The sequence below is a fragment of the Urocitellus parryii genome, chromosome 14 (assembly GCF_045843805.1).
Source record: "Urocitellus parryii isolate mUroPar1 chromosome 14, mUroPar1.hap1, whole genome shotgun sequence".
NCBI classification, from domain to species: Eukaryota; Metazoa; Chordata; class Mammalia; order Rodentia; family Sciuridae; genus Urocitellus; species Urocitellus parryii.
The window spans coordinates 42478557-42491554 of NC_135544.1; the positions used below are offsets into that span (position 1 = coordinate 42478557).

Sequence of the window (12998 nt, forward strand, 5' to 3'; positions counted from 1 at the left end):
GTAGGAGCAAAATTTAATCTTAATACCAAAACTCAAAAAGAATGTTACAGAAAAGAGTCATATATCTTTCATGAATATAGGTAGAAAAATAATTAATAAAATATTTACACAATGAATCCAGTGAGGGTTAAAAAACCAAGTGAAGTTTATTCCAGTCATGCAAGTATCCTTTATCTTGTTAATCGCTCTCTAAATATGTCATCAGAGTCTTTGAAATGTTTGGAGAAGTCTAATGTCTACTTGAAGGTATGCTTCTACTTAAAAAGTAGTTTCAACTGAGTTGTGTCAAAGCAAACTTTTAAGAGCAAAAATATAGAATTTGTTTTTAAAAATGCAAATAGAAACAAAAAATAAATTTTACTTTAATTCCACTAATGAAGGAATGAATCAATGGGATTGTTGAATAAACAAGTTATGCTGCACAGTTTTTTGCCTTTTTTTATATCAACAATTCAGTTTTTAAGGAAAATACATGGATTGCTCTGAAATATGCTTGGCTTCTAGGTGTTCCTGGATGATCTTCCTGAGGATTTCAGCGCTGCTTTAGATGACTATAACATGCAAGTTACAAAGGACTTTGCCTGTTTTCTGCTAATTGTGTCCAGATTGGCGGATATGAAACAGGAATATCAACTCCCACTGTCAAAAATTGGTAAGTATATTTTAACTGCATTGTGGAATAGTTGAAGAATAAAAAGTCTTGCCTAAGATTGTTTTATCTCAGGGTTTTGATTGTAGCTTATTGCAAGGACACTTGCCTAGAATCTTCAAGGTCCTAGCACTTGAAAACAAAAAGTGTATACACACACACACACACACACAGACATATATAATTAAAAGGTTATATTTTAATATATTTTATTTTATATTATACATACACATACATTTTACATACATACATGTATATACACATATCTATAATCAAAATATTTTAAAATTATTTAATTAAAAACATACTTTTTAATCTCAGAGGAGGACTGGAACCCTGGAAAGGTCAGCCTGCCTTAGAAAAAGGGATTCCTTTTGCTTTCCAAAGAAAGAAACTGATTACTAGAAGTTGAACAGGTAGTGGAGAATGAAACTAAGTAGTAAATCATCTTGATTAAAGGCTGCCTCTGAGTCGAGCCTGGGAAATGAAGTAAGAACATCTGGAGGATAAAGAGAAATTAGAGACTAATTAGTTATGTCTCTTTTTTTCTTGAGAAGAAGTATACTTACTTTTCATGAGCATAGGCTCTGGTCAGATTTCTGGGTCCAAACCCTGGTTCTGCTACTTATTAGCAGTGAGATTTGGGGCACGTGACCTCATGATCATGTCTTCGTTTTATCCATAGATTATAATAGTATTAGTTTGAGTGAGCTTTAAATGATTAATATATGTGAATATCTTAAAAGAGAGCTTGGCACAGTTTACTATGAGCATCTGTCTTATTTTTCTTTTTTATGACTAATAGATGGAATCATTCTGGAGGAAATAAATAGGAAAAGGTGACAGAGATAAAGGAAAAGGTTTGTGTTTCAGGTAGTTATATACTGGTTTCCTTATTCCCTAACATCCTCCATTGGACACATTCAGGGAGGTGGAGCTTAGGGCTTTCCAGGTCCTATTAAGGTAGGAAGCAGCATGAACAAAAGCAGACAGTGGATGTCGCAAGGGAGGGGAAGTGGGAGCATGTGAATATTCTGCCTCCATTGCATATGAGAGGCTAGTTTGAATATATGACCTGGAGCTTTATAAGACCATGAATGGAAATGCACATTTTCTCACCATCCCCATACCTACTCATAGTGGCTTATTGGCATATGCAGCAGTCTGGCTGGGCACAATTCAGGAGCCACTTGTCAAAAGAAACGAACTTTATTTTTAGAACACACACACACCCCACACCACACAGCTCTTCAGGAATTCCCTCTGAGCCCAACTGCCACCACTGGCTTCCCACAAGCCTCTCCACCTTCCCCACTCCTCCTGCTCTTGAGGCCGATTGACTGGGTTGCATGGGCGGAGCCAAAAAAAGTCCCCCAATGAGCAGCTCCTTGGTCTGAAAGGGTGGGGAAACAGCCCAATGAGCATCACCGCAGATGAGCCAATCAGCTGGCAGCTAGAAGTTTGCTGGGGCTGCAGTGAGCCAATCATCAGCTAGCAGCTGGAAGTTTGCTGGCAGCTGGAAGTTTGCTGGGGCCCCTTTAGCTGTGGCTTTCAACAGGCTTACCCCGTCTAGAAAACTCTAGGTCCAGTCTGAATTCAGATAGCTAAAGTACCAAGGTAACGATCATTTTCTGTAAACGATGTGAGCTGGGCCAGTGGTACATGCCTATAATCCCAGTGGCTCAGGAGGCCAAGGCAGGAGGATTGTGAGTTCAAAGCTAGCCTCAACAACTTAGTGATGACCTAAGCAAATCATTGAAACCCAGTCTTTAATTAAAATACACACACACACACACACACACACACACACACACACTCACACGGCTCAGGATGTATCTCAGTGGTTAAGTGCCCCTGGATTCAACCCATCCCTAGTATCAAAAAAGAAAAAAAAAAAAAGTAAACAATGTAAATTCAGTTTCTTACTACCTGTTGATCAAAGCAACTAAAACATAATGCACATTTTTAAAGCAGCGATGCTAATGTTAACAGCTCACACTTGTTGAATGTATCCTAACCCTAGCTGTGCCACTTACTTTGTGCAAGACAGTTCATTCGGTCTACACTGTGACAGTCCCTGAGAAGTTGAATGCCCCCCCCCCCCTAGCATGGTCTAGAGCAGGTGCACAAGGTTTGGCAGTATGACTAAATTCTAAAAACGAACCTATCCCAATTCCTGTTGGTCAGAATTCACAGGTGAAGAATGTGAAGACTCCCAACTCGTGTCTCACTTGATGAACTGCAAGGAAGGAAGAACAGCGATTTCACCATTTGTTTGTCTCTCCGGGAATTTTGATGATACTTTACTTCAATCAGAAATCTCAAGTGATGTAAGTGAAGAGTGGGGTTTGTTAATAAACCTCCGCAGGGCTTTACCCCATTCTCAGTGATGTCCTAAAGATACTGCTTTTGAAGTGTGCCGGGTTCTGGCATACAGATTATTACAGATTGCACTCTAGAAAGATTTGTTTCCTCTATTTTATTTAAATGATTCCATATCTATTTTGAAGCATCTTTCACAGGTGAATATTTACAGAGCATTGCTTGATGGTAATGCACTGTGCCTTACTCAGCTCACTTTATACTGCTTACTAGTCAAATGCAAGATATAATTTCTTAAAACTTCCTCTTTATTACTTATTGCAGTTTAATCCTAAATATGTAAACTTCCATTTCTTTAAAGAACATGTAGCTGAGGGATGAAGCATAAAACTATAATGAGCACCCCTGAGAACTGAGGACCCATATGTTTCTCCTCTATTTCATTGTCTCCCTTCTCCCCCCCAGAGTCTCCTAAACTTTGTTTTTCATTCTTCTTCTTTAAAGTGTCATATTATAAATTTACTTTTAACATATGCTTGCTTTTAATTTCACAAAAAGTGAAGGAATTCCCAACTGGAGTTTCCTAAAAATAGCTTTTTTAAAAAAAATTCCATGTTATGCCCCTGATTCATTCAGGTTGTGACCTGAAGCTCTATTTTATTTTTCCTACTTCACGATATTTCATCATATAACACAACCTGTTGCTCTGTCTCCTGTTGATGATTGTTTGGTCTGTTTCTAATTTTTTTTCTGTTACAAATAGAGTTGCTCTGAAAGCCTGCTGCCATTTGTAGTCTCCCTAGCAGTATCCTAGAGGTCCCATTGACCCCGTAAAGTACAGTTCACAGAAAGGGGCAGACAGAAAACCATTTACTTTCCTTCTTCCTCTTTGTGGTCTTTCTTCTCATCCTTCTTTCTTACCCCCTTTTTAGAACCCGATTCCCAGAATAAAAGTTCTTCAGTTGACTTTTCTCTAGTTACATATTAGCTTCTAGCTCCTTGGTCTTCTGTTTGCAAAGGTATTCCCTGTCCTGATGAGGACGGTGGTCGAGTTTTAAATGAGTTTTTCTTTCCCGGTCAGTCTAGTGGTGGGTGGTTGAACTTGCCATCAGTCTACTATGGAAGCAGTGATTTTCGCAGGTAGAGCTCATCCGTACTCTAGGCTTGCTTAAGATGTGGGAAAGACACCTCCTCTTTCCCCACCAAGAGAGTGCTAGAAAAACATTAATTAAAGGAAGTAACTACAAGGTTTGCTATAATAAATCCTAAATTTTCTTTACACATAAGTAACTAATTGATATGTATATTTCTTCAGGTCGTTCTGCACACAGTTGGTGTCAATCACATTCAAGCCCCTGTGCTGTGGCCACAAAATTTTGACAGCCGAGGAAGAAAAATGCCACTCAATGCTTATGCACTTGATTTCTACAAGCACGGTTCCCTGGAAGGATTATACCAGGATAATGGGTATGTCTTCTCTCTTGCCTCCACTTCCATTGAATGAATCAATTAAGTGGATTTTAGGGGAAAGCTCTCTGTACAGTTTTAGGTAGAGGTTAGTCATGCTAAACATATAACACTTTTGCTTTATAGACTAATGGCAACAAATGACAAATTCTATCCTTTTATGTGTGTGTGTGGTGGAGAGGAAATATTACTGGGGTTTGAATCCACAGGCTCTTAACCACTGAGCCACATTCTCTGCTGTTTTTACTTCTTTATTTTGAGTCAGGGTCTCAATAAATTGCTTAGGGCCTTGCTAAGTTGCTGAGTGAACTTCCTTCCTGAACTTGTGAACTTCCTGCCTTAGCCTCCTCAGCTGCTGGGAGTGTGCCATCGTGCCCTGCAATTCTGTACTATTGTTTGTGCTTTACCAACAACATGTTGGCACTTAGGCCATCTCACTTGACATAAAGATAGATCTCAAATATATTTTTACTTCTTTCAATCCCATTTATCCATTATTAGATATTTTTAAACTGAAGGACAAATAAAGACCATCCTATGCTCTCTAATATCTGAGAACAGTATACACAGAGTATGCAATTCACACTTCTGAGGATGTGACAGTTGCTTTAGCTCTTTGTCAGGGACACCATTATCAAAAGTAATAAGCAGGGTTATACACTTTTAAATTTACTTGGGAAGGGAGAAATTGACATGGTTCTGAGTACATAGATGTGGAGATGGGTTCACCAGAGTAGGAATTCAATATGCATTTTACATAAAATTTTGATTAATCCTTATTAAAATATTTTAAAATTCTGAAATTCTTCAGAAATGTAGAGCATTTTTGATTTTTAGATCCACTTACTGTGAATAAGCATTACTAATGTGTTACATTAGTAAATAATACATTTGTGCCATTAATTTTCAATTTTTTTTGTTATTTAGGTTACATCAAGGGGACGCTTACCAATTGCTGAAAGATTTTGCACTCACCATTAGATCTATCAGGTATGTTGTATATTTAAATATTGCATTCATATTTTTCAATAATTTAACTGCAATTCAAAAATATACTGAGGTCTTCCTTTGAGCTAGATACTTGGAGGTGCCATTGAGCCTCTTTACCCATTCTATGCATTTCAGTTTCCCAGAGGGTCTTTAGAACGTCTCCTCAACCCCGTGTTGCATATTTTCTATAACAGAATTAATTCCAAAGCCCATCTGAGATGAAGTTGCATTATTAACGTACTGAGGCACTACACGCCAATAGGCAGGAAATTCCAAAGCCTCCCTGACCCCAGATCCTAAGATTCTCGATTGTGCACCAGCAGTGTATCAACATCCTTCAGAAGGCCCCTTGGGGCTCCATCAGTTCTTTAGTTTATATCCACGTGCATACTCTTAAATCTCTTACTTTACCCAGTGTTTTCTCCAGGCTTCATCTGACTCGGATCTCTCATGTTGGTTTCTGTTTTCATCTTTAACAAAATCCACTGGGGAACCAAGTGATATCAAACTTTATATGGAGGTCCACACCTTTAGGGTCCATTGGCCATCTAAAGCTGCCCAGTTAGGTGACCATCTTTGTCAAGACTCAAATCTGCATGTACTTCAATTCTTTACAGATGTTCCTTCACTCTGTCAGTTATATACATTTCATTTACTATAAATCTTTTTATTATTGGGTTTTTGCTAATCAGGTCATCATTTTTTTATTTCTTTGATCTAAGCTGAATCAGGCCTGTTTGAACTTTTAATACAGAGAGTGAAGATTTAAGGATGCTAGAGCAGAAGAGAAAGGTTTTGTTCATGTGGAGTACTCAAGATAGAGTATTCCTTGCATAGCTCAAAACGGCCCCAAGTTATTTTAATCTCCAAAATGGTCCAAGAAACTCCAAGGATTTTGGAGCTGTTTCCAGAAATGGGCTTATGAAATAATCCATTCATGCATTCATGTGACAAGTATTGATGTATTATTCGTTCAAGGCCCTTTTAAATATCCGGGATAGAAAAAGGTCATTAAATATATCCCCATAAAAAAAAAAAACAACTTGCATAGTGAAAGAAGGAGACTTGTAGATGTTATAAATATTGTAAGAGTTATCATGGCAGATACAGAGTAACAAACTCTGCTTGGATATAGAGGACTTTAAAAGGAATTTTTTTTTTAAACCAAGTCTAAAAGCATAGGACAAAGGAGATAGGGTTTTCAGAGTGTGCAAATGAGAAAAGTTCTGATGTTACAAGGATAGGGTTCAAGCTCACTATGGTGACATATAGAATATGGGACTTGTGAAGATACTGCATTGCTGTAAGCAACAGGGAATTTGGTTCTATATTAGGAAGGATGCTAATTGTCATATTATAGAAATTGGGCTTAAGCAGTGCATGAGTATGAGTGTGGCATATCTGTGGTTTATATATGGTTGTCTCAAAGTTCATAACTGTGAAAAAGCAAGAATAAGTGAGGGTATGAATTAATGAAATAGAAGTAATGACACAGAAGTATAATTAGGGAAATTGTATGAATTCAAAGAGATTGGTTCAAATTTCAAGCTGCTGGAGTTTTCTATTTTAGTTAACTCTATAGAAAACAGAGAGAGAGAAGACAATATTTGGGGATGAGAACCAAAAATAGTGAGTTAGAATTTATCCTTATTATGGGATATCTGGGGAACACCATCAGGAGACAATGTCCAATAGTTACAAGTATAGGTCTGTAATTCAGGAGCAAATTCAGTATTACAGACCACAGGTCTGATCATTCTTGGTGGTAATTCAGGAAGGCACCAAGATTAAAAAAAAAATGAACCCTAGTGAAAATAAGATGATGCAAATAGTGAAAAGCTAATAAGATGTCCTGATTTTTTCAACCTTTGGTCAACCCAGTTACATTTTTCATTTGTGTATCTCTTCTCTCCTTTCTTAATACTGCTATATCAGATTACCTTAAGCTTAATGGTGTTAACCAACACAAATTTGCGCTTACCGTTCTGGATGCCAGAAGTTCAATATGTGACTCACTGGGTTAAAAATGATGTGCCTCTAGGGGACAGTCTATCTTGTTGCCTTTTCCAACGTTTGAAGGCTGAAATTCTTTGGTCCTGGGTCCCTTCTATCTTCTAGACCAGCAGTGGTCAGTAGAGTCTCACATTGTGCTACTGACACTGTCTCAGGTCTTCTACCCCTGTGTAGCTTTGGATTGCATAAGGCCTACCTAGATGATCCTGGGTACTCTCCTAGATATTTCCTGGGTACTCTCCTAGGCAATCCAGGGTACTTTCCTAGGCAATCCTGGGTGCTCTCCTAGGAAATCCAGGGTGCTCTTCTAGGCAATCCAGGGTACTTTCCTAGGCAATCCTGGGTGCTCTCCTAGGAAATCCAGGGTACTCTTCTAGGCAATCCAGGGTACTCTCCTAGGCAATCCAGAGTATTCTCCTAGGAAGTCCTGGGTACTCTCCTAGGCAATCCATGGTAGTCCCTTTAAGGTCAGACAATCAGCAACTTTATATTCATCTGCTGCCATAATTCTACTTTGCTGTGTAACTACAACATGTTCATAGGTTTAAGGGGATTTGGATGGGGATATACCTAGAGAGCCATCATTTTTCTTATATTCTCATACATATATGTAAAGAAACAAACATTTTTTTCATTCCATAGGGATAGTTGTCTGTGAGTTTCAGTATATCTTGGGCATAATAGCAGAAAAAACAAAATATGACTCTAAGATACTTACAGAGAAAATGTGCTGCATTATCAAAGAGAGGAGGGATCAGTTTTACATGGAATTTGGTGGCTTTTCAACACTCCTAGTAGTAGAGGAACCTAATGGGAGTTGTCTTTATTTATTTATTTATTTATGGATGTGTAAGGTTTTTTTGAATAAATATTATTCCTTTATCACTATCTCTCATATTTAGCCAACATTGTTGGGTCCTGTGAAGGGATTTGCTGACTTCTGCCCACCCAGGGAATGCCCTTATAGTATGCAATGTTATTAAAATGGGTACTTTCTATATATTTTTTTCTATTTGCAGTGTTTCCTTGCGGGAGCTATGTGAAAATGAAGATGACAATGTTGTTCTGGCCTTTGAACAACTGAGTGAAAACTTTTTCGAGAAATTTAACAAAGTCTGAAAACAAAGTCTATGCAAAAACCACTTTAAAATATTCCCATAGAAGTTTTATGGGCCGTGTTTTATTCTTGTGCTTTTTGTCAGAAAAATGTATGTGACAAAATGGAAATCACAGCACAAGTTAAGGAGAAGCAGTCGATCCTGTCACGTTCTATCACGAGTGCCCTTAGACAAATCATTTAGTAAATCTGAATCTTAGTTTCTTTTTGTAGTTGGATAATGCATAATTGCTTATGTCTCAGGTATGTTGAGGATTGACTGAGAATGTACCAGAATTTGTATGTGACTGAAGAACAATTTTTATTCTATAAGATCTAAAAAATATTACATTTAAATTATTTTTCTCTCTACTGTGAAGATTTGTAAAAAGTTTCTAAGGCTTGAAGAAATGACTGCAATTTCCAAAAAGTGAAATATATTTTTACCAATTAACCTAAGTGGTAGTACATGATTTAGATAGGTAGCTATTGAAATGGTACATTCTAGTAAACAAACTACTTTTAAAACTACGAATGAAAGTTTTGGTATAAATTTTGTGATACTTTAAAAGAAAACATCTGATGATTTGCTTTATATTAGTTGTATATACATGTCTGGAAAACCAAAAATAAAATAAAATGGACTGAGTCTTTTAATATTTATTCACTGTGTGAATTATATGCATCATATGCATTTTCGCACTTACACATTTCATATACATATGTACATAATATAATATTTTATATGATATATGAAAAATATAGAATAGCTTATATATAATAATTTTCTCTCCCTAGCTTCAGTCTCAGATCACAGTTCCCATATTTAGTCTAGACTGTTAACTTGAACATAGAACAAAAAGTCTATTCTCTCCTGCCACCTCAATGTTTTACTGAATTCTGCTCTTTTTCATGACATTATTTACAAATACTTTACACTGGCTTTGGGAAACACCTGTGTCACATTTTTCTGGAGATAGGATAATGCTTGACTCCCTGGATCTGGCACATCATTTCACGTGCCGTGTTAGAAGGTTTTGCTTTCGTTGGGCTAAATCCATTTTCATTATTTAAAAGAAGCACTACAACAATTTCTAAGCACCAAGACCCTTAGAAAATAAGGTGGTTTCTGCTGACTCTTAATCTGAATTCAAAACAATGATGTACAATATTAATATATTGTCATACTGTCCCCCCTACTTGTAGTTATGAGGCTAATTGAGACATGAAGATTTTTTTTCCCATATGACTAAGTCAATCTAGCTTTCTACTTTTTAGAAAATGAATAATGTTATTTTTTTTTCAGCTGAAATCTTCTTGAAAGATGGGAACTATTCCTAACTTCCTTGAAATGGGTCCAATGAGGCAGCTTCCCTTTTGATTTTTAGCAAAAATTAATCAAATACATTCTACTGTCATGTAAATCTAAAAACAACAAATTAAAAAGCAAATTTTAAAAAGGCAAAAGGACTAATCAGAAATGATTTCTAAAGAGTGAGGTTAGGCGTAGGCTATTCGCAAAAGGATAAAGTAGGAGCTATTTGGATTCATTTTCCCTCTACAGAAAACCAACTAAAAACTATCTAGTAGTAATGCTTTCACTCAGAATTTCTGTCACAGAAGTCAGTATTGGAGGCTGTAATGATCTCTTTTACCTCAGAAAAGAAAATACATGAGCAGACAGTAAGGGAAACAGATCTCTTTAAACCACACATGTCTTTCCCAAATGGGCAGGTGCTACACATGGAATAGTTCTCTGAACTCAAATAGTTTCTATGCTGGAATAAGTGAGTTTGAGGTGGACATCTGTTTTCTACCATTCTGGGACTCTTCACAGTAAGCCCACAGGAAGTATTGAAAGTGCCTGCATTGGTCTGGGCAAAGATTTATTTTTAAGATATGACTGTGAAAACAACAAAAGCAAAATGTGACAAAGGAAATTTTATTAAAGTCAAACTCTAAAGTTCTGTATAAGAAAGAAATAATCAACAGAATGGGAGAAAATATTTGCAAATTCTTCATCTAACAAGAGATCAATATCCACAATATAAAAGGAACTTTAAACAAAGCAAAACAAGAAAATCCCCAAGTAATCTGACTTCCAAAAAATTGGAAAAAGATCTGAATAGACATTTTTCAAAAGGAGATATACAAATTGCTAATGGGTATATGAAAAAAATACTCGGTATCACTAATAATGAAGGAAATGCAAATCAAATCCAAAATGAGATGTTATCTCATGCCAGTTAGCTTGGCTATATTGAAAAAATTTAAAAAAAATAGCAAGTACTAGAGAGGATGAAGGGAGTTGGGAACTCTCATACATTGTTGGTGAAAACGTAAACCAGTACAACCAGTATGGAAACCAGTTTGGAAAATTTTCAAAAAACTAGAAATAGAACTAACATGATCCAGAAATCCCAGTATTGTGTATATTCAAAGGATTGAAGTAATTCCATCAAAGAGACATCTGCACTCATGTTTTCGCAGCATTATTCATAAGAGCCAAGATACCAAATCAAGCTAGGTGTCTATTGACAAATGAAAATACATAATAGACAATGGAATGCTGTTTAGACACATTCCATAGCAATGGGACCAAGGTCCCATCCTGGAAACACAGGCTACTGTCTTGAAGACTGCCACTGAGCTGGGAGGGAGAGTAGGGAAGGGAAAATATAATGCTACAGTTTTCCTACTGTTATGGGATAGATAGGAGATGTCCCCCAACAGCTCACATGTGAGAAAAAGCAAGAACATTCAGAAGTGAAATGATTGGGGTGTGAAAGCTTTAACCCAGTCAGTGAAATCATCCCCTCATGGGATTAACTGGGTGGTAACTGAAGGTGGGCTGGGTGTGAGTAGAGGAGGAGGGTCATTGGGGGCATGGTGTTGGGGTATATATTTTGTATCTGGTGAGTGGAGATCTCTGTCTCTGCTTCCTGATCATCATGTGAGCTGGTTCTCCCTGCCACACTCTCCTGCCATGATTGATGTTCAGCCTCATCTCAAGCCCTGAGGAATGGAGCCAGCTGTCTATAGACGGAGACCTCTGAAATTGTGAGTCCCCAAATAAACTTGCCCTGCCTAAAATTGTTCTTGTCTGGTCTTTTAGTTATAGCAGTGAACAAGCTGACTAAAACACCAATCCTATTCACTCAGAGTTAACACTTTGACTTTTTTGGGGGGGCGGGGGGAGTCTGACAAGTTGATTGTATTAGTTTTTGTTTCACTTTTTTGGGATGTTTCTGCAAAACATCTTGCAGCTGCTTGCTCTGCTATTTTCATGATGTGACACATGTTTTAATGTGTGGAATATTTAAGTCTGATGATATTAATGTGCTAGTACTCAAAGTTGTATTTTTCAGTCTAATGATTAGCCTCTCTGTTAATCAATTTATACTTAAACTATAGTGCAATGTTGCATGCAAAGGGCATGATCACTTCTCCTCTTTCTATATTTGGTTTCATTGTGTTTCTGGATCAGCCAGAATTTCAATGGGTGTTTACTATTTCCTTTTCTTTAGGTTGGGTGCACAGCAGAAACAATTTTATTCTCTTAAATATTGCTTTATTATTATTATTATTATTATTATTATTATTATTATTATTATTATTTTTCACCAAGCTAAATACGGGAGATGCTTTTAGCTTAATCAGAAACTTTATATTTGCTATTTGGTTTCAGATCCAGAAAACTTTTCTGCATTTGAAGATCATATAACCAATGTAGCATCACTTAAGAATAAATAAATACCAATGAGGATAATTCAAACACTAAATTTTTCACAGAATTTCACTAACTGATTTATGTGATGATTAAAAAAATAATGTTCTGTCAGCATTTAAACAACTAAATGAGGCATTCAACACAAATGCTTGGGAAAACGGAAGATGCTGACGATATTAAACTTTACTGTAGTGTCCTTTTGTATTTCAAGAAATGACTTATGAAGGGCTCTGTGAGGCTCATGCATTCTCATATGATTTAGATAAAAATCTTTTTTGTTTTCCTAAGCTAATCCTTGATATACCTTCCGAATTCCCATTCTTTGTTTCATAAGTTAACCGATCAACACCCCTGCCACCACCCAACCTTCTAGACAACTGAACTTCACCACGTTTTAGTTAGGCTTCTTCCCTCCCTAGAGTTTCCCGAATTTGACTCACCTTCAGACTGAGCCTCTGATGAATAGCTACTCCTTAGCTCTGACTCCTGAAATCTGCCTGGTGGCATTCTCTGATCAATTTTCCTGATCAACTGTCCACGTATAGATCAGCTGTCAATCACTTTGATTGAGTATCAATCAAAGCCATTCCCAGATAGACAATTTAATCATACTTTGTATATATCTTACTCTCTCATACCTGATTCTTTCTGACTTTATTTATTCCTCCCTATAATGAGAAAAAAATCCCTTTTCTGACTGATCTTCGAGGTCCCTGTACATCTCCTGGTCA

The 12998-nt window shown here is 36.9% G+C and overlaps 1 protein-coding gene across 1 annotated transcript in view; it reads left to right on the top strand.

Moving 5' to 3' along the window:
* LOC113183458 (putative ATP-dependent RNA helicase DDX60) overlaps positions 1-9136 on the top strand; it is a 112888-nt gene extending 103752 nt beyond the window's left edge. Inside the window, exons 34-38 of the mRNA XM_077792565.1 lie at positions 505-652; positions 2837-2979; positions 4287-4438; positions 5366-5428; positions 8461-9136. Coding sequence (XP_077648691.1) covers positions 505-652; positions 2837-2979; positions 4287-4438; positions 5366-5428; positions 8461-8560 — 606 coding nt within the window. The 3' untranslated portion in view covers positions 8561-9136. The remainder of the gene's footprint in view (positions 1-504; positions 653-2836; positions 2980-4286; positions 4439-5365; positions 5429-8460) is intronic.
* The last annotated feature ends 3862 nt before the right edge of the window (positions 9137-12998 follow it).